Source organism: Athene noctua, chromosome 2 (assembly GCF_965140245.1).
Source record: "Athene noctua chromosome 2, bAthNoc1.hap1.1, whole genome shotgun sequence".
NCBI lineage: Eukaryota > Metazoa > Chordata > Aves > Strigiformes > Strigidae > Athene > Athene noctua.
The window spans coordinates 99,907,395-99,927,177 of NC_134038.1; the positions used below are offsets into that span (position 1 = coordinate 99,907,395).

At 42.9% G+C, this 19,783-nt stretch overlaps 1 protein-coding gene across 1 annotated transcript in view; it reads left to right on the forward strand.

Moving 5' to 3' along the window:
* RNF144B (ring finger protein 144B) overlaps positions 1–6,045 on the forward strand; it is a 49,848-nt gene extending 43,803 nt beyond the window's left edge. The window contains exons 5-8 of the mRNA XM_074897905.1: positions 1,758–1,962; positions 3,118–3,262; positions 4,955–5,044; positions 5,241–6,045. Of these exons, the coding sequence (XP_074754006.1) occupies positions 1,758–1,962; positions 3,118–3,262; positions 4,955–5,044; positions 5,241–5,381 (581 nt within the window). The 3' untranslated portion in view covers positions 5,382–6,045. The remainder of the gene's footprint in view (positions 1–1,757; positions 1,963–3,117; positions 3,263–4,954; positions 5,045–5,240) is intronic.
* The last annotated feature ends 13,738 nt before the right edge of the window (positions 6,046–19,783 follow it).

A 19,783-nucleotide genomic window follows, 5' to 3' on the forward strand; every position in this document is an offset into this window, starting at 1 on the left:
TCTCACTCAGAATATTACTTTTTAAATGTATGTAAAAATGTAAAATGGCTTGTACTGCCCATCCATGTCTCTCTTCTCCCCACAAATGAAGCTGCAAACTATTTTGTTCTGGCTTTCTTTCAGTAGAAAGCAAAATGTTTGGTTGTTTTGGGGGGCAAAGGAAGCATGTGTAAGAGAATAAGATGAAAGAATGCAACTAGATTCATGAAGTGGCTGGAGGTGGATGGTAGTGGTGTTTTGGTGGCACTGCCTAAGTTACAAATGACAACCTGTGCCATGGATGTAGAAATTCTCCACATTTGTCAGAGCACTCTGAGACAGACTTAAAAATTACCTGATGTCCAAACATTGTGTACCTGTGTGTCCTGCAGCCAGCAGAGAGGATGATCATCCTTACATGGATCCTCACTGTAAGTTTCCTGGAGAAAGAGGAAGGAGGGATGGCTTTAAACAAACTGGAAGTTTTCAAGGTGAACAGAGAGGATTATCATACTGGAAAAGAACTGAGTTTCTAGTGCACATTAGGTGATGGGGTTTGTGGGGTGTCCTTCTCCCCAAGTGTTCAGCATGTATATCTAAATGCTTGAGAGCTTGGAGGAGAGTTTTACTACTTTGATCACATTTCTAGTTGTGCAGTTTCTAGTTTCTGGGTATCTGGACACTGAACTGATATCACTGTTTTTCATCCTGACTGGAGCATCTGCTAGATATCCATCCACTAGCCCCCTTCACTGTGGGCTATCAGCACCCTCCTGCAGAGGAGCAGTGCAGGCAGGGGCATGTGCATAGAAGGAAGTGCCTTCAACTATTTCAGCAAAATTTGCCAGAGAACATATGTCTGGGGCCCTTGTGCATCCTTTTGTTTCAAGTGAGACAGTATTTTATCTGCTGGAGGTACAGAAGATCGTTATAATGGCTTTTGACATCTCACAGTAAGGGATTTCCACCTGTTCCTGAGACATCCCCTCCATCTATTTATTTTCAGTGGTGGTACCAGAGAGCTCGCAGGAAAGGAGGAGAGGCATATAGCTCCTGCAGGCACAACAGCCTTTTTCTAAGGAGGCTCTGCAGGGTGGGAGTGTTTGGCTGCACTTCATGGACTTGAGCCAGTAGAAAGTGCACACACAATGGGCATTCCTAACAGTCAACGTGTTTTCAGCTGGGTTTCTGTTGCAAGCCTAAATTCCTTGAACAAAGGTTGGCATGTGAGACGAAGAATCAATGTTTAACATTCTCTGCGATGCAGTGATGTCTGTAACTCAGAGTCTTCACCCTGAATCTTGCCTTGACTATTGCTGGAATCTGATACCTGAATATTAATCAGTGTTTATAGATAGAGGGGATTAAATAAGGCATGGAAAGTAACTTGACGTTAATTTAATGACAGTCCCTTTGCTATTTACATGAAAGACTGCATGGGTTGCACATATGAAAGACATGGAATGGCCTAATGTCACAAAATACATGCTTCTCAGCAAGCAGCACTTACGTTCATCTTTTCTATCTCCCTCTAACGGCTAAGAATATGTCCAGTATTGCCATATGTGCGATGCTTCCAGTGTAACTGCCTTAACAGAACACAACTGCAGACCTGTCTAAAGAAGAAAAGTAGGCCTGGATGCCCATGGGCATGGACACAGAGGGCCTCAACTTTCCCACCCGCACACAGAATTGGGTCTTGTGTACCTAGAGACGTGTTGCTGGAATGAGAAGGGGACTGTATAAACAGTTTTATTTCTCTCTCTGTTACGTTTCAGAAGTCCACTTGGACCCCCAGAGAACATGGTGCCCTGCAGTTGACTGCCAAGCAGTGTGCCATATTACACTGAGTGAGTCCGGAGCTCCGGTGCCAGTGGAGTGCCCAGCTTGCTGCCAGACATTCTGCTCCTCTTGCAAGGAGGCATGGCACCTGAAGCACCTATGCCAGGAAAACCAAACTACTCCAGTACCAACTGAGCAGGGGTAAGAGGGGAATCCAGAGAGGCAACATGGTCTTTCATTTCCTTTTGGCACAGGGTGCTAGCTCTGTGCATCATATTAGTTTAATGGAACAGCTTCCTTCTAACATCTTAGGTGCATCTCTAAGACTTTCCATCTCTTCTAGTGTTTCCTAAATATGATTCCAATCTAAATACTAGTTTAAATGATACATTTTATTCTTTAATACTTAATATTATTTGGGTACTTATCAAACTTGTGATGCCACTGACACTTCCAAAAGGTGAAGTCCTCCAGGGCTTTGAATCTGCCTAAAGGCTTTGTTTGCCTGCTAGAATTAAGTCTTGAGCCTCTACAAAAGATCCAATACACTAATATTCCGGGATACAAACCTTGCTTATACTGTGATTAAGAAATCACCCCTGCTTAATACTTAGAGAATCTCTGCATAGCCGAATGCTGAATCTTAACTCTTAAACAGAGTGGGTGTAAAATGTCCCATTTGATGTGAGAAATCTGATTTGTGCTAGTTTTTCATAGGTGTAAACAACCTACAGATAAGGTTACATAAGGCATTAATCTACAGGAAGAAAACACTTTTGTTTTTAAATTATGTAGTATCTGTGGCCATCCATCTTTGTTTTCAGAATCAGATTAAGTTCAGTCATGTGTGTTCAGAGTTCTCTATCATTTTTGCAAGAAATTAAAATCTGAGCATTCTGCTTACTAGAGGATTCATCAAAGAGGAGTTGCCAAAGAGCTCTCGCCATAATTCTTCTTCTCCAGGTTTGATCTTTGGCTACAGTGGTGTTTAAGGCTATTTTGCTCAGGCAGCAACAGTGCTATAAATTGCATAATCTAGTCCTATTAAATGAATGGTACAAGCTGTTTTAAAAAGTGCTGATTTTTAATGCTATGGGTGATACATTTGTGGGTATAGTGAGTGTCGATTTTATATAGCTTAAAAGACCAAGAGTTTCACTTTTACATGATCTTACACCTAGTACTGAGTATGCTTCAGTGTATTGTACTGAATATAACAAGCTTCACACATTACATGCATTAAGACAACAACATTAGATGCTCTTTAAAATAAGCACAGTACACATTAGGCAGTGGAGCTGAATATCAACAGTAATTACATTCACATTTCACTTTAATATTTCCCTTCTCTTCTAGGTTACTTATTGGAACGGAGACAGACGCACCAATTAAGCAGTGCCCAGTCTGTCGCATCTATATTGAACGAAACGAGGGCTGTGCTCAGATGATGTGCAAGAACTGCAAGCACACATTTTGCTGGTACTGTCTACAAAACTTGGATGTAAGTGCTGCAGAAAAAAGAGCTAGATAAAGGGTAATGGGGTTGGAGTTAGTCTGAGGCCCTGTGAAAGCTCTCCACCAAATTGTTGAGATCCTAGTGTATTCAATTCAGCTTGTAACTTCATGTCTTTCTTCTCATTCATCCAATGCTTTCATTTATATCAACATTATTTTTTCTATAAAGGATTTTAGCTGTGTCTATGGGTCCTATACTAGTTCTTGGAGGGAAATGGGACAGAATGGTTTCTTTCTGGAGGTCTAGCACTACCTTTCTCTGATTACCTCCTACAGTGCAGTAAAATAGTTTCGTTGAGAGCCAGGAAATGTCTTTGACCTGCTCCAACTGCAAGGGTCATAGCCTGTCCAAAAAATGCTGTGGTACTGGGTGAAGGGGGTTATTTCACAGATGTGTGCATCAAAAGCTCGTATGAACTGGGCTCTCCTTTACTAGTCCACCTCTAGTGCCATGTCTGCTGAAGAGAATGATTGATTAGTAGGCTTGAGGATAAAAAGGTTTGATTATGAACATGGATTATGAAGTGCAGGTTGCTAGTTATTTCTCAATTGATACCAACCAGTCTCAACTCATATAGACTTCAAGCTTCACAGCAGGATTAAGAGTACAGGAAGTAATGTGCTCATGTATGTGACAGCTTCACTTTTTGACACAGTCACCAGTAACAAATGTGGGAGTGTGAAAGGACTTTACCAGCACTTGAAATAAAATGTTAGATGCTGCATGGCTTTTCTTCTTTTTTTGTATTCCACAGCCAGCAAACCATGAGACTTCCTCATTCTTCATCCTTCCTTTTCTCAGCGTGCTAAACAGGTTTTGCTTAGCGTCATGTCCCATTTATGTGTGTGTGAGTGTGCTTTTTCAACAGGAGTCTTACAGCTTGCCTCAGAGTGCGTACAGTACACAATGATTGCTTAACACCATGCTGAACTGGAGGACTCTCAGATTCTCACAGACTCTGCAGACATGCCCTTACCAAGTTTTTGTCAGTTCGAAGAGGAAAGAAAAAAATAAACTGTAGTTGTGTGATTCAAATGTATTTTTTTTAAAATGTGCAGGATTCCAGGAGCTTCAGGTCTAGATGAGGGTAATACCTGAAGAGCCAAAGAGTATGGCTGAAAAATGAAATGAAGCAGCGTCAGCTGGCTAAGGGAGGGTGATGCAGTTCAGTAGTAACTTCATGAAGAAAAATTGGATAATTTAATAAGTATTAATGGGAAAAGAGAAAGGAAACAGGGATTTCCTACTTTGTAAATTTTCCTGTTAAGCCTAGGAAGAAAATTACTGTAAAGTCTAGGGACAGCAGGAGAACAGAATGTACCTCAGGAAGATGATCCCCCAGTTTTCTAGCTTTCAGGAAGATCTGTTGTTTGCAGATCCCTTTATCATCACCAAATTACAAACTAGGTATTTGTGCAATAGGTGCAGCACATATGCTTATGCTTTTTAAAAGTGGGGGAGGAAAGATGCTATACAATAGTTCAGGTCCCAAACACATCACACCTTCTGAAACTGCAAGAAGTTTCTCTAGATAATTATTTGGAAGACAGGAGAACTTGTGTGCTGGGAGCTGGTAATTTTAAAGCAGTGTCAGGAAAGTTGTATTTCCAGTCCAGTCTTGAACCTCTCCCCGCAGTACTGTAGCCTGCTCTTACAGCATCTCCTTCTGTTTTTCAGAATGATATCTTCTTAAGACATTACGACAGAGGCCCTTGCAGAAACAAGTTGGGCCACTCGCGTGCTTCGGTGATGTGGAACAGAACACAGGTGCGTTCCTAGTCTGCTGAGCAGAGCTCTCATGCATGCATGAAGCAAAGAGATTTTACCCTTCAGTGAAGGATCAGGGTGATTATTTTTGTATTTTCATCTGGTTTTTGTGACCTGTGTTGTGCTTAGGCATGCATGCAAGTATTTTATTTTCCACATTAGCTAAATACATATTTTTCCCCACCATGTCTTTCAGGTTGTGGGGATCCTCGTTGGACTAGGTATCATAGCATTGGTGACTTCTCCCTTGCTGCTTGTGGCATCTCCATGCATCATCTGCTGCATTTGCAAATCTTGCAGAAGTAAAAAGAAAAAACACAGCCCACCAACAACCTAAACTCTGTGTCTGAGCCTCCATCTGTACAGCATATGTATGTGAGAAAGCACAATGGTTGTATTTGGTGCCATACCTACCAAAATAATACTCCCTTTTTTGCCAATTCTTGGGATAAGTGCCTATTCTTTACAGGCTACTCTATCACTAACAAGTCCCAGTGTGGGAAAAGTCTAGATAATTGTGCAGTACATATGTATAAGTTTTTGGTTTATAAAAGGAAAATGGGACACTGTTCAGCTTAAATATGAGCCGTCTTTCGAGACTGCTAGAACTTCATCATCTTCTGTCAGCTGCACATGACTTGATCCTGCAGTATTATTCTGCCTTTGCAGATGCAGTCCTTAACTGTCATGCTTTCTTTTGGCTCTTGGTGACACACAGATTTCTCAGACAGTTTTAGTATTTTATAAAAGGGGGAGAGGGAAAAGCCTGAGGAAGCTCTTCTGCCTGCTAGCTTGTGTCCCCGTACAAACTGTTAAGAAAATATATTTGACAGTTTCCTGTCAGCTGGCTGCCATGGCATTTCTTTCAGCATTGAAATCAATTTAACTTATACTATTGATCTCAATTACAGAGGTAAAACCCAACAAAACTATTTCTAAGGCAGGCCTCTCTTCTGAGAGACTGGACTACCTTGAGAAAGCTGTTGTTTTTTCAGATCAAACATGACGTCTACCTTGAAATATTAGAAGTATGTGTATTTCCCTGTCATTGGGCATGGCTTTTGTCAGTAACGTGGGTGTAGTAAACTTACCATGACGCTAATATTAAGAAAGGCCATGATACAGCTCCTGTTTTATGTGCAGTATTGGAATATTGATTGTGCATATATAGAGTGGCCACATGTGCATGAATATACCGAGGACATAATGCACAGTTTATTTTCTAGTCAGTCAGTATATTTTTTCAACAGTTTACATGGGGTGGCAGTAAGAACCCTGTTAAAAACTGATTCAGGCCAAGCTAAGCCAAAACCTCCTTTAAACCTTATGGACCTACTGAAGTGAATACTTGGGAAATGTTGTGTAAATGTAAGATCTGTCCATTGGTGGGTATTTCTTCTGTCCCACTCAAGGTTAACAACTTCTGTGACTGATAATTTTTAGTTACTTTAAATCTGAAAGGCTGTCATTTAATGAACCCTTCATTTTAATTTGATGCCTCACTACCAAACTGATTCAGACCCTGATATCAGTTACACCTGTTCACTGAAGAGCTGGAGTTACTCCAGGCTCTACTTCCTGGAGTTTATTTCCTTAATGGCTGGTACTTCTCACAACCCTGGCCGGTGGTAGCTTTTGTTCTGGGCTCCTATCTTTGGATTTTATATCTGTGAGAACTAATATGAGTTTGCACTATATAATCTGTTGTAATTCCAAACCCCTTTCGATAAGAGATGCTCAGCCCGAGCGTCATCTTGGGCTCACCCTCCACCAGTCTGCCCTCCTCCACACACACAGCATGAGGCACCTGAAGAGTGCTGCAAGGAGTGTCTTTGCTGTTGCGTGTGGCCGAGCCTCAGGAACTTTGCCTTATTGGCAGCCGTAAATGTGACCTTTTTTGTTTAACTTCGCTCTCTGGTTACTGTAACAGAAGTGACAGATGTTCTTATTTTAAGAAAGTATAGTCTGTTGAGCAGACTTGCAGGGAAAAAGGCCTTAAATGATATTGTCTGGTTTACTTTTTAATTGATTTCTTTTATAAATACTGTCTAACTTTGCTACCAGTCATGACTGGAGGGCAGGTGGTGCTCGCCAGTGTGAAAGGCTAAATTTATTTTCATCCACAGCTTCAAAGGGAAGCAGAAAGGTAGTCAGTACATTCTAAATACAGAGTGCAATGCAGGCAACTGCCATTTGTAATAAACAGAGAATGTTTTCTGTATGTATTTGCTTTAAGAGCGGTAATGATAGTGCTTGGGGGTACTTGCAACAGATTAAAGCGTCCAGCCCTTGGCTTTGCACTATTTTTATACCTACATTTTTATGGCACTACTGTCCTTGCCATTTTATTTATGAACTTGCAGTTGGAAGTCTTTAATGAAGCCTCGAGGACAAAGATATAGGAGCTGTACAGTCTCTTTAACCATAACCAGCATTGCAATGTACCAATATCCTTTGCATGTTAAAATTTGTAGGTTTTTCATATCTTGTGGTCTTACCTATGTCCAATGCACTCTCTGCTAGCCTGGTTTATTTCCTTGTCCTCTTCCTCTTTCCCTTATCCTGTTTTTGCTAAAATGCCTAATGGAATGAAGGTGTCTCATGTTTTTTTCGTTAATACTGCTGTGTTAATGAAACTGCCAAGTTCTTCCCTCTGTTAAAGAAATACAGCTGAAGGCAGTTGTCTTGTCCAGAATACACTAATGGACACAAGGTCACCATTTGTATTGTAATACAAATTTGACCTTTTTCAGTTCCTTAAATGATTTCTTAAAGTTAATGCAGAACTCTCCAAAGAGTGGGAATTTGTTTAAATTATACTGTTTTATAAAAGCATTGCATACGTGCATAGCTGTAAATCCTGGGAGAACAACACTATTCAGTTTATTTTTAACTCCTCAGTTTGAGTGCAGGGTAACTCATTCCAGAGACTAATTCCTACAGAGCAGAAGGACGGTGTGTCTTTTCCATGTGGACATTTTATTGCTGGTGCCAGGTGGGGGTACCAAAAGTGGTAGAAACTTAGTGTGCAGGTTTTAGCACAACCTGAAAACCAGGACACCCATCCAGGCATCTAAGGAGCTTGTATGCAGATTGGTAGCATTGGACCAGGTTTCAGTTGGGGGTCTTTACGTAAAAGCTGGATAAGGAGAGCATGAGCTACAGGCGCACCTTCCTTTGCCATATAGATACAATAGATTGACCAAGAAAGAAGCTCGAGTAATATGTTAGAACTCAGAAAAGAAGTCTTATGAAGATTATTTTCTTTAAAAGGCTGTGTCCTGGCTTTTCATTGCATGGGAATACTTGAGCATGTGCATTAAGTAGACTCTGACCTGGCCAGCTCATGCGGCCATGCTAACTCTGCCAAGTAGAGTTGTACCTGTGCTGCAGTGCTGAGAGCAGTAAGGCCCTGTTGCCTTGTTTTCCATAAAGCAGCTATTTTGCACCAATTGGTCATGCTCACAGAGTTTCCAGAGAACCATTTTAGCGAGAACCTTTATATGGTGTTGGGATTTGGTTTTGTTTTGTGGGTATTTTTAAGCTTTATAAGAAAAATTAAAGGAACTTTATGAAAGATTTATTGGAAGCATGACAAATAATACAGAAATTAGGGAGAAAGAAACAAAAGTGGGACCCTGATTACTCGTGACTCTTCTAAATCTGTGTAGACATAAATCTGCCCTCTAGAACTCCATCTGTGTGATGTGCATGTTAGTACCAGGCTTCACTGCTCTTACCATCTCTCTTCTTTCCCCTGTGGCAGGTGGCTGGTGTGCAGGTAGCAGCCAGGGGATAGCTCAGAGCTGTGGCAGGGCAGGGTGCTGCTCAGGAGCTGGGGTCTACGGCACACTGCCCACCCTGGCTCCATCACCAATTTTCCCTGGGGCCTTTAACCACTGAGAGAGACTTTGGGGATTTTAGGCGGTTACATTACCTGAGTCCACAAATGTCTGTCTCCCTTGGAGAACAAAAGTGACAGCTACAGTATTCCCTCTGAACCAGGGGTGTTCAGCCCTTCTGAAAACTGGGCTCTAAATATTTAAAGGTCAGATCGTAAAACTAGAGACCAGTGCTGGAAATCTGGATTTTTACGGCAGTTGGCTAGACATCTCCGTGGTCACATATCTCATTGTAATTTCCCAGCAGTTGCTGGAGCTGTGTCAAATACAGCTGAGGATCCAACTTGGCATCTCATGTCGTTGTGTTAAAATGAGGATGATAATACCTGTTTCCAGAACCACCTGTTAATAAAAAGAAAATATTTGTTATGTTATAGCATAAGTACTACCCCGCAGTATTTATTCTAGAACTATAGGAGATGGTCAATGCTGCCTTTCAGTAATTCATGATTTATTAATCGTGCATGGTGTTACTTACCCCAAACAAAGGCATGAGGGGAACGGTAATTAATGTTGTTACGGTGCTTTAATGATGCTGAATGCTACTTACTGTTGTCTGTCCAGTAACATAGCATGAAGTCCAAAGTTAAGTTTAAAATGTACGTAAGTTTTACTTGAATGAACTATGAGAAAATGAATATTGCCTTCATATTTGCTTGAAAATACACAAGTGGAGAGATATCAACTGCATTTCCACAATGGGACAACAAAATCAACTTTTGGCTGCTTTGTTCTCTGGTATCACAGTGAGTGGTTGTGTTGTAGTGCGCCTGCCGCTTTAAAACTTTGAAATCTATTTTGCACTGTAATCTCTTTCTTGCAGCCACTCTCATCTTTCTCAAAAAAGTTCCTTTTAAGATCGTATTTTTCATCCTCTATCTCAGGTCAGAGAATCTTAGTAGATTTCTTTGTATGAGGATAAAAACCTTCCAACAATTTTCTCACAGGTTTTAATAAGAAATTTGATGTTGAGATAAATGACCAAAGATAGAAATTGCAAACTTGGCTTGTTTAGAAAAACTCATTCAGACTGAAGAAGTTGTCCTAGGAGACCTATATAAGGATTACTTTGTTAGAACTCATAGGTAAAGGGGCCCTACAGCTTTTGAGCTTCACAGGAGAGATGCTTCTATCGTTGAGCAGGCTTTTTTGGAAATGTGCTGGGAAAAAAACATATATACATATTTTTATTATATAAATGAAAAAATCTTCTCTTGTATGGCTTCATATTTTAGGGATTCAAACCCCCTGGAGGCTTTCTAAGGTATACAGTAATATAATTTTAAAAATACAATAAAACAGTTGAGCAGAGTTGTAAGTTGAACGGTTGTAAGACATCTCTCACACAAGTGTGTAGGATCAGATCCTAATTAATGTGGTGGGTAATAAAGATGTGAAAATTTACCTCTTGTGGGATAGTTGAGAGTTGATTCTTTGTGGTCTGCTGGAAGGTGAACTTAACTGTTAAGATTCTAGAAAACTTCAATCTAATTTTTATTTGTCCTCTAGTTAGTAAAATAATGAAGTGAGAGCTCAGTGGTTTTGCTGAAGAAGAAATCCAAAGGTCTGTTTTGTATCACTACACTCAAGTTACTCAGAACCAATGTGTTTTTGTAATTTATAATTCTAATTTATAAAATTCATATGTAATTTATAATTTGTAATTATAAAATATTAATTTAGAATTGGCATTGCCTTTTATCATATTATAGATTTATTTTAGTCGCATTCATACTGGAAACCTTTCCTCTTCTTTTTCTTGTGGAGAAGGTTATGGTGTTCCTGGCAAGCTAAATTCCTATGATTTGGTCCAGTCTACAGTAAATGTTTACGACTATTTTTTAGTTATATCAGAGGTTTAGTCATGATCGCTCAAGTTAGTTCTTGGAATCAAGCAAATTTCAATTGTTAGGAGTGGTAGTTTCCTGGCAGTGAATTTTATTGACCCTCACAGTTTGGACTATATGAGATGATACTGGTTGACAAGGTTCACCAGCTTTTTAGAGGACACAACCTCGTTCTTTCCCCTTCTGCCCAAGAGGCTTTCTCTTTGGATAAAAATTAAGGACTTCGGTCATTTACTTGTGCCTTCTGGATGTCCAAACAGAAGCAGCAGCTTCTAGTGGCCATGTGCTGGGAGATCCCAGTCAGGTTGAATGTGCAATGCTGTAGCACTGCATGCAATGAGTTGCTTAAATTTCAAGAAGGTGCCTGAGCTTTACAGCTTGCCGGGGCCCATACAGCAGATGTGGTGCATGAGGGACATCCAGGCAGCTTCATGAGTGCCGGCAGCTGTACAGCATGTGTAGTGCTGGGTTGGTGCTGCACCGCAGCCATGATGCTGGGCTTGTCTTGCCATGCGCATGTATATCCCCGAGTTTCATCAAGGTCCCTGTCTCTAGCTGGCACTTTCCAAAACTATTTGCCCACCCCCAAAACTCCCTAAATTCCACAGCTAATCTCTATTCCTTTCGTTTTCCCATCTCTGCGACAGGCCAGTTTCAGCTTCAAAGAAACCTCAGTTCATATGAGTTACTTGGAGCAAGTCTTGTGAGTGAAGACGAGCAGAACTGTTACGTACCATGCTGATGTTAGCATCACAGGGTCAAGGTGATGGGTCAAGGGTCACCTTGTGAGAACTCTTTAGCTGCCACAGCATTGGTTATTTCTGAAAAAAAATATGTATTTTAAATATGTGTGATTCAAAGTGTCTGAGTCTGACACTGAGGTGTGTTTCTGAGCGGTGGTGTGGACCAGCAACAGTCGTGGACCCCTGTCCTGCCCCATCTGAGGCAGGTGCTTGGCTCTGCACATTGCAGATGGAGGCATTGGCTTTAGCCAGGCTATTTGCAGTGCTCCTATCTCTTCTCAGTTTAAGGTCTCCCAGCTGAACTGATGCTGCTTTTGGGTAAATTTGTTTGTAGTAAAGCTGTGGCTTGAGAGGAGCAGGAGAGAGGGCACTTGCTTGCCATGTGGGGTGAGTGGCACAGCAAAGAGCAGCTTTGTCTCAGCAGGAGTCATGCTCCGCTCCACAGGGCCAGCCCTTTCTTCTTTGGGGGGCTCGTCTCCTGTGCTGCGGCACACAGGGGTGAATTCCTCCTCCGTCTACATGTTGTTTCCCTGGTACCAGTCTAGGCTTACATTTTGTTTATCTGGGTTTTTTTTCTTTTCCTCCAGGTAATACGCTTCACCACTTTTCTCCCGGTGAAGGGCAAAAGGGTTTGATCTTTGTAAGATTTGTTAAAATATTTTTGTGTTTATAAGAGGAAAGCTGACATGTATAAAGAAATAAATGCTTTTGTAAATTTTTTGTTGTATGATTCAGCATTTAAACATTTTACAGATGCAATTTTTTGCACTCTCTCTGCATATATTCATAAAAATATATTTATTTTCTGTCTTTAATGTTTACTTTGGGGTTTTTTTCTTTTGATGTTATAAAATGCAGTATGTGCAACATTAAAAAATTAGCGTAAAGACTTTGTCTCATTTTGTTGTAATTCTTAACTGCCTTTAAAAGGATGAACATAGAAAATATATGGGAAGAATTTGAACACGTCTGGGGTGCTTAATGGGAATTTTGAGGATAAAAGAGAATTGAAGAGGTGGGATCAGAATCTTGACTCTCATTTACTTTCTCAAAAATAAAAAAAAAAGACTTTAAAATCCTTTTATGGAGAGTGTGGCAGGCTCTTGGTTAGCTCCTGAGTGCTGCTGCAGTGGCAGTGGTTGCTCTCTTGGTGGGCTGCAGGGTTACCATACGTCTGCTCCCTTGCAGAGTCTAGTGGAAGACCCTAAGTGTACCACAGGCAACCCGGAGGAGCTAGAGCTACCCCAGGCTGCAGGTGAGGGATGTGTGGGAGGCTGCACGAAGAACAGTCTGCCGTTTCAGAGCCCCCTGTCTCTTTCCTTGCACCTGTCCTTGCAGCAGTATTGGGCCTCCTGCTCTGGGTTTCTGAAGGACATGATTAAACACTACACCCTGCCATATAATTTCAGATATACATGGTTTTCTCACACACCACATCCTGCAGTGCTTATGAGAGACAATCACAGCTGTGTTTTTCATCATCATATTAAAGTGATGTTTACTATTAAGTATTTCCAACTTAGCTACAATTACTCAGCATCCAAAGGTAGGATTTTCTACCTGGGTAACACATCCTTGAAAACCCAGCATGCCATCTGTGGGGCTTTTCACCTCAATAGATTATCTGAAAGGTCTTGAGAGTTTTGCCTCTGAGGATGCATTTTTGAGATGAGAGTTGAGAACGTCACCATTGAAACCTGCAGCTCATGTACATATTTTTTCCCCCACCAGTTTGCTCAGAGTAAATTCAGCACTGATGTTATTCCATTTATGTAATTTTATTTATTCTTTTATTTTTCCGTGAGGGTCTGGTCTTGTTCTGTGAATGTGCAGCAAAGCTGTGACAATGTATCAGTCCACAGTAACGTAGGTGATGTATTGCAGCAGACCGAAGGTTTCTAGCACTGCACTTTTCCTGCAGAGGTTCTTGCTGATTACTGAGGAACCAACCAGCTTTGTGGTGGAAATGTGTCAGTTCTGTCAAGCTCATGATGGACACCAGCTGCTGGCAGCCAACAAGCCTGGTGCCCTGCCAGCCTACCAGCTGCCAGTGGTGGGCAAACTGCCTGGCTCCCCACCTGGTAGATGAGTGAACTGCCAGCTCCTCACCGGGCAACTCCAAAGAAAAAACCCAGCACAGCTTTTCCAAGAAAAATTTGACATTTCTGAATTCCTCTCCAGTTTTAAAAATTCCAGATCAGATGAGTCTGAGCAATTTTCAGCAGAGTGGGAAGTCCAGAGGCCCCATGACTCCTGTCTTATTACATCTTCTTCCACACACGCTTGTTCTCCAGCAGAAGTAGGAACTAATTACCACATTCAGTTCACTCCTTTAACAAGTGTGGAAAACTGGCACTGGCCACTATTCCTGCCAACCCAAACATCTTCTGACCATTTCAGGAAAAAAAAAAAAAAGTCAATGGCTTCAAATTGGATTTGATCCCAGCTTCAACATGCAATTTTCCCTGCAGTTCCTGTACTTGTCATGAAGACTAGTTTTCTTCAACATCCTTTTTATTTCAGGATTATTTGTAGCCAAAATCCCTGAATTTTAAACTCATGGTTTTTGAGATTACAAAAGACGCCACTTACCTTCTTAACCAGCGTGTGTATAACAGCCATCCATCCACCCACCCACCCACCCACCCACGCTCCCTTCTGCATGGGGGTGAGTGTTGCCTTAAACACTACCCTCTGCCTGATCACCCTTGTGATCAGGCTTGTAAACACACCCACATCACCCTTATGAAACACCTCCTCTGGTCTCCCAGCAAGGAGGTCAGTATTTTTGCTCTGAGGTGACCCCCGGGTGATGCTGCCCACCCTATCATCATTCTGTCACGCTTCTCTGCAGGGCCTGTGACTCCTCCAGGGGATGTTTCCTCTTCTGTAGGCATCAGTGGCCTCTGAGGATGGCCCTTGCAAGTACATTTTTCAGTTGCCTTTGAGCCTGTTGCCTGTATGGCAGCTCCTTTCTCTTTCAAGCTCTACAACTCTTCCAGTCTGAAAAATTTTAGGTTTTAGAAACCAGAAATCACTGAAAATTACAACAAAGAGCCTTGTCTTTCTACAGAGCTTTTCAGGGATATTCCAGAATTTAAAAAAACCCCCAAACAAACCAACCAACTATAAAACAAAACCACCCACAAAATCATACTTTTCAGAGGAAATACATTCCATTTGGTACCATTGGTTACTTCTTGCACGGGACCTCTCAGTCTGAGCTTCTCAGCCCAGAGCCTGGCTTGTCAACAACTATGCAGTGAGCAACATCTCCAGCCACTGCCATGCTGAGCCTCACACATATGCAACAGGCACACTCAAGGCTGCAAATCTGTATTGTGATATTCAACATAAAATAAGTCCTTTCTTGTCATTCCTTTCCCTAACCTGAGTTAAGGCTAGCAAGCAGTGCACCTAGCAATCAATATGTGCCCTTTCAACTTCAGCAGGGATGCTGGAATAGATGGTTGGTGGCAGAGCTTGAGAGTAACAGCCCAGTGTCCACACCTGCCCAAAGATGTTCCTGAGTTTTACCCAAAAAGGGAAAGCTGCAGGATCTCCGATTTTTCAAACTGAGGCTTCAGAAAGTTTCCATAGAGGGGTTAGAGTAAAGCCTCTGAGCAAGTGACCACCTGGTCTTTTTCCTTGGTATTACCATGTAGCAAGGAAATAAAAAATCCTTTCTAATGCTGACCTCTTATTAGCATAATCCATTAGCAGGCACAGTTGGTAATTTCAGTCTTGCTTTCTGGAGATCCATGCCAGTGTCAAAATGCCAGACTTTGAGTAAAGCCTGGAGGGCTGACTAATTAGTAAGTAATTGAGTTTTCCTGGGTCTTGGCTAACAAACTGAATTAAAGCCCAGGTGAGTGGATGTGCTTGTGTAGTCTGTGTTGTTGCCCGTGTGAGAGGCAAGAGACTTCTGCTACCTCCAGCAGCTGTTCCTCATTCTGGATACCAGAGCTGCTGGGGAAGCTGCCTTGGGAGCTGTTGGTGTTTCCCTATATGAGTGTGTCTTGAGCACCCCATTGCCTGGTTTGGTCTGAGATGGGGGTCTGTGCGTCAGGCTCTAGGAAGAGGACTCTGGGGAGCATCCTATGAAGGTGCCTAGGAGCAGCACTAGAGGAGGTAGTTCAGGACCTTGAGGTTAGCTCAGCTGAATATCTCTTGAGAAAGCTTTGAGTCATTTTTCTTAACTGTATCTGTTCCCATTTGGAGGTTTTTTTTCTCCTCGTCTCCCTAGAAGCTCCAGGCAGAGTGGACAGTGAGGTATGCAATGGGAGAGATGAAGGGAAGACTTGAATTGATATCTGCTTCCTTGGGGGGCTGAGGCTTGAATAAATTCTCTCTGCTTTCAGCACTGCTGGGAGAGGGGATTGAATCTGTTTTCTGGTATATTGTGTTCAGTTTTGCTGATGTAATGCTTTGCATGCGTAGCTGTTGCCTGGAAAGGATGTTGTTCATGATGGTCTTTCAGCTAGAGAAGCCTTGCAGTGTGTCTGCTGCCACAGTGAGCTGAAGTATGTAGTGTTATAGTGCTAGTGGCACTACAGTGGGGTAGTGCCATTTCTAAAATATAATCAGCATGGAAAGGAAGCTTCCAGCTTTTCTTAGCTATACAAACAACTCCAATGTGACAGGCCCTGGGCTTCCAGCATGGGTCACCCACAAGTTTTGGTATGACCAGGGAGGCAGCAATCTGTGGCAAATCATCAGGGCAAGGGTTTAAAGTGGTGAGAGGGAGGCTCTGGGCTGTGCACAGACCAAAGTCCCTCTTGGCTAGGTGAGGAGGTACAGCAGGGGCTGGTATAGCTGTGGTGGCCCAGAAACCAGCAGAGCGCTTCTGTTAGTGGTGGGTTGGCTGGCTTATACAGCAATCTCTCCTGCCTCTGAGCTGTGTTATCTTCATATCACCCCACATCTCCCTGGTACGTGGTTTGGGTTGCTTGGCTGCCGGATGACTCTGGTAGGCAGGGTGGAGGTTTGGGGTAGCTGTAGAAAAACTTTCTCCTCTTTTCCACCAACTGTATAGTGTTTCCTATGGTAATATGTGTGTTTTTGCTGATCTGAGGCTTTGATTTGCATCACATGTAGCTTTTGGAGGAAAAAGCTCTCACTAGTTAGCCAAAGGTGTCCTGATTAAAGTTTACTTGGTACATATGACCATCTTCCTAATCCTATTTATGAAGATGAATGATATCCCATAAATCATCCTTTTTTTGGGGGGGGACAGAAGGTCAGTAACTTCACTGATGTCATGTATCCCATACAGACTTTGATGCTTGTGGGTTTTCTTTCTACCTGTTCTCTCCAGACAAGTGGCACAGCTGTTCACACTGCACTGCTGTAGACAGAAGTGCCTATTCTGTGGCTGGGCTGTTTGGGTGTGCAGCAGCGCTGAGCTGGCCTGGTGGACACAGCTGAGGTGCTGGGGACTAAAGTCCAAGATGCTTCAAAGTACAGGGTGTCTGGCATCTAAGGTCTAGTGACCTCAACACTAACTCTTATCTAGGATTTTCTCTTTGTTTCACCTTGTCTGGTGTTTTGTTTTTTTTTTTAATTTTTAATTATTATTTTTCTCAGACCATCCCTGTGCTTCCACATCAGCTTAAAACCTAATCCTTGCTTTGGGGAGCAGGTTTTCTGTTGTGTGCCACTGGCAGGAGTGGCTGGGGTGCTCTTGTTTATGCCTGCCAGGAATAGCCTGTTCAGTTTACAGCTCAGGAGCAGTTATGCTGGCCACAAAAATGAAGTTTGATGTTACTGTTCAGCATGTTAATCCTCTGAAGACAGAGAAGCAAGCCCCTCTGCCTGCCTCCCAGTAAGTCCATGAGCGCTGTGTGTATGGCTATGTCCTCTGACATGATGGGGAGGCCAGTCAAGGGCAGGGGAGCACTGAGCTCTGAGCGATGGGGTCTGGTAAAGCGCCAGCTGGAGTAAGAGATTCACATTTGCAGCATTTCAGGATTATTTGAATTTGGCACCTGGCCCAGCCAGTACAGCTGCTCCAGAGGACAGCTCTGTCTGAGCACTGTGAGAGGTAGCAAACATGCCTCCTTCACAGGGCTGTGCTGCTGCGTGGTAGTTTGGCTGGGACCTGTTCATCACTTGTACAGAGCTCAGACAGGAGCCTTCCACAGCAAGAAGAAGGGACAGTTTTGTTATGAATTTGCTTCTTTCACTTCTTGATGTAAGGGGCAACTTCTTTCATCGAAGACCTAAGCACATCCAGATGAGCCAGTAAAATTATCAGTGTGCTTAAAATAAGATCAGTTTAGAGAAACTGAGGACTGGCTCCCTACTCACCAGGGTGGAGGCTTAACAGGTGACCCAATCCCTGACACTGATATTGGATGCACATGCTGATGCTCCTGCACTGATGCTTTTGCATGGTGCTGTGCCCAGCCTCCAATGTGCCACAGCATCTGTGAAAAGCAATTACTAGACAACTAGTTCCTTGCTGCTGGTACCTGCCTGCCTTCGATGCTGCACTGTTGGTGCCATCCACGCTGCTTCTGGAACATGTGCTTCTGGAACATGTGCTTCTGGAACATGTGCTTCTGGAACATGTGCTTCTGGGGATGTCTGGATGGGGATGTCTGTGAGATGTGACCCTGCTGAAGGCAGAGGAGGAAGGAAGGGTTTGAGACTGAAAAGGTGATTAGAAAGATGCTTGAACACAAGGGGCATGAGCATGGTTGTGGGAGCTTTTCCTGATGTCCTGGGCTCCAGATAGGGACCTGAACAAGGTACTTCACAAGGAGTATGTTCATGTTGTGGCTGGAAGAGAAGGGTGGTCTGTGGGCTGAGGGGGAGGCCTGACTGCTGCTGCCCCTGTGTCTTTTCTGCTTTCCAGGCTCTGTTCAGGACTGCTTCCCAGCAGCTCCTGGTGGTTCAAGGCCCTTTCTCTGAGCCCCTCCAAAGCTCCCTGGAAACCTTAGAGGGATGAATGTTGCAGAGAAATCACAAACCTGACTGCAGAGAGGGGAAGAAGGAAAAACACATTAAAAGTATGGAACATGTGTAGGAAAAAACTTGGGAGTAACGTGTAAGACTACATTATTTTTATGTTAATTTTGATAAGATGACTCAGTTCAGCTGCCAGAGCTGAAGCATATGGGTTCAGTAAAAAGAATTTGAAGAAGAGAGCTTGTATGTAAACAACAGGGGGTAACTCAGATAGTATCAAGCTTGTGTTTTACTTAATTAAAAGCAAAATCCTAATTCTAAGCTTCTGGTGGCTCATAATACCTCTGAGCATTTTTGGTCACTCTCCCAGTTGCGGCTCAGGTTTGGATGGACTCAGACCTGAGTCTGCAGTTGTGCTTAGTGTTACATTTTCGTGTGTGTCCCACTGCAGTCAGTCTGGTCTGTGCCAAGTTTGTGCCTGTGTATAAACCTTTGCAGGACAGCAACTTTGGAGGAGAAGAGCCCTGTATGGTGGTGGGCACAGACTGACAAGGTTGCATGCCCACTTCCCTCCAGAAACTTTCTCTATAGCTGATGACATCCAGGGGGGAGGAGGGTGGTGCACCCTCCCTTCTCAAGCACCTTGCATCTCCTTCTGGTCCTGTGCCCATGTATTTTGGATGTTACTGATGCATGGCTGGACTCAGCCTTCCAGTTAATATCAAGGGAAGGTTAATAGTGGCTTTGCTATGTGAACAATAAACACCTTCACTCTGGAGTAGCTCCAGCAGACCCTGGAGGCTGTGCAGGCTGTGATGGGGTACAGCAGTTAGTGTTGCCTTAGGGGTCAGGCTGCGATGGTGCCCTGTAGGGGAACATATGTCCCCATCGTATGTACTCTCCTAGGGAGGTATGTCTGCAGGTCACCTCCCTGCCCTGACACCCCTGACTGATTTGTACAGGAGCAGCAAAGTACTCTGTGATTTTTATTTTTTTTTTTTTTTTCCCCTTCCACTCCTCTGGGAGGGCAAGTACCTCTCAGAGTGAGGGTTTTGTGTCAGTCTGTGTCTGTAACTGTCATTAAACTGAGGTCACACAGGAAGGATTAGCACCAGTGGCAACCAGGATTACTTACGGCCTCAGCAATGGAGGTGTTGTTATAAACCCCATTACTCATAAGTTATCATTATACAATCATGTAGAGTATCATTTTATATAATTGCCATTATCTAGCTCTTTATTTATATACACATGGTGATCTCGGAACACCTGAGGTGACCAGTTTCTTCCCAGAAATTACTATGCTCCAGCATATTGTGAGACTAAAATATATGG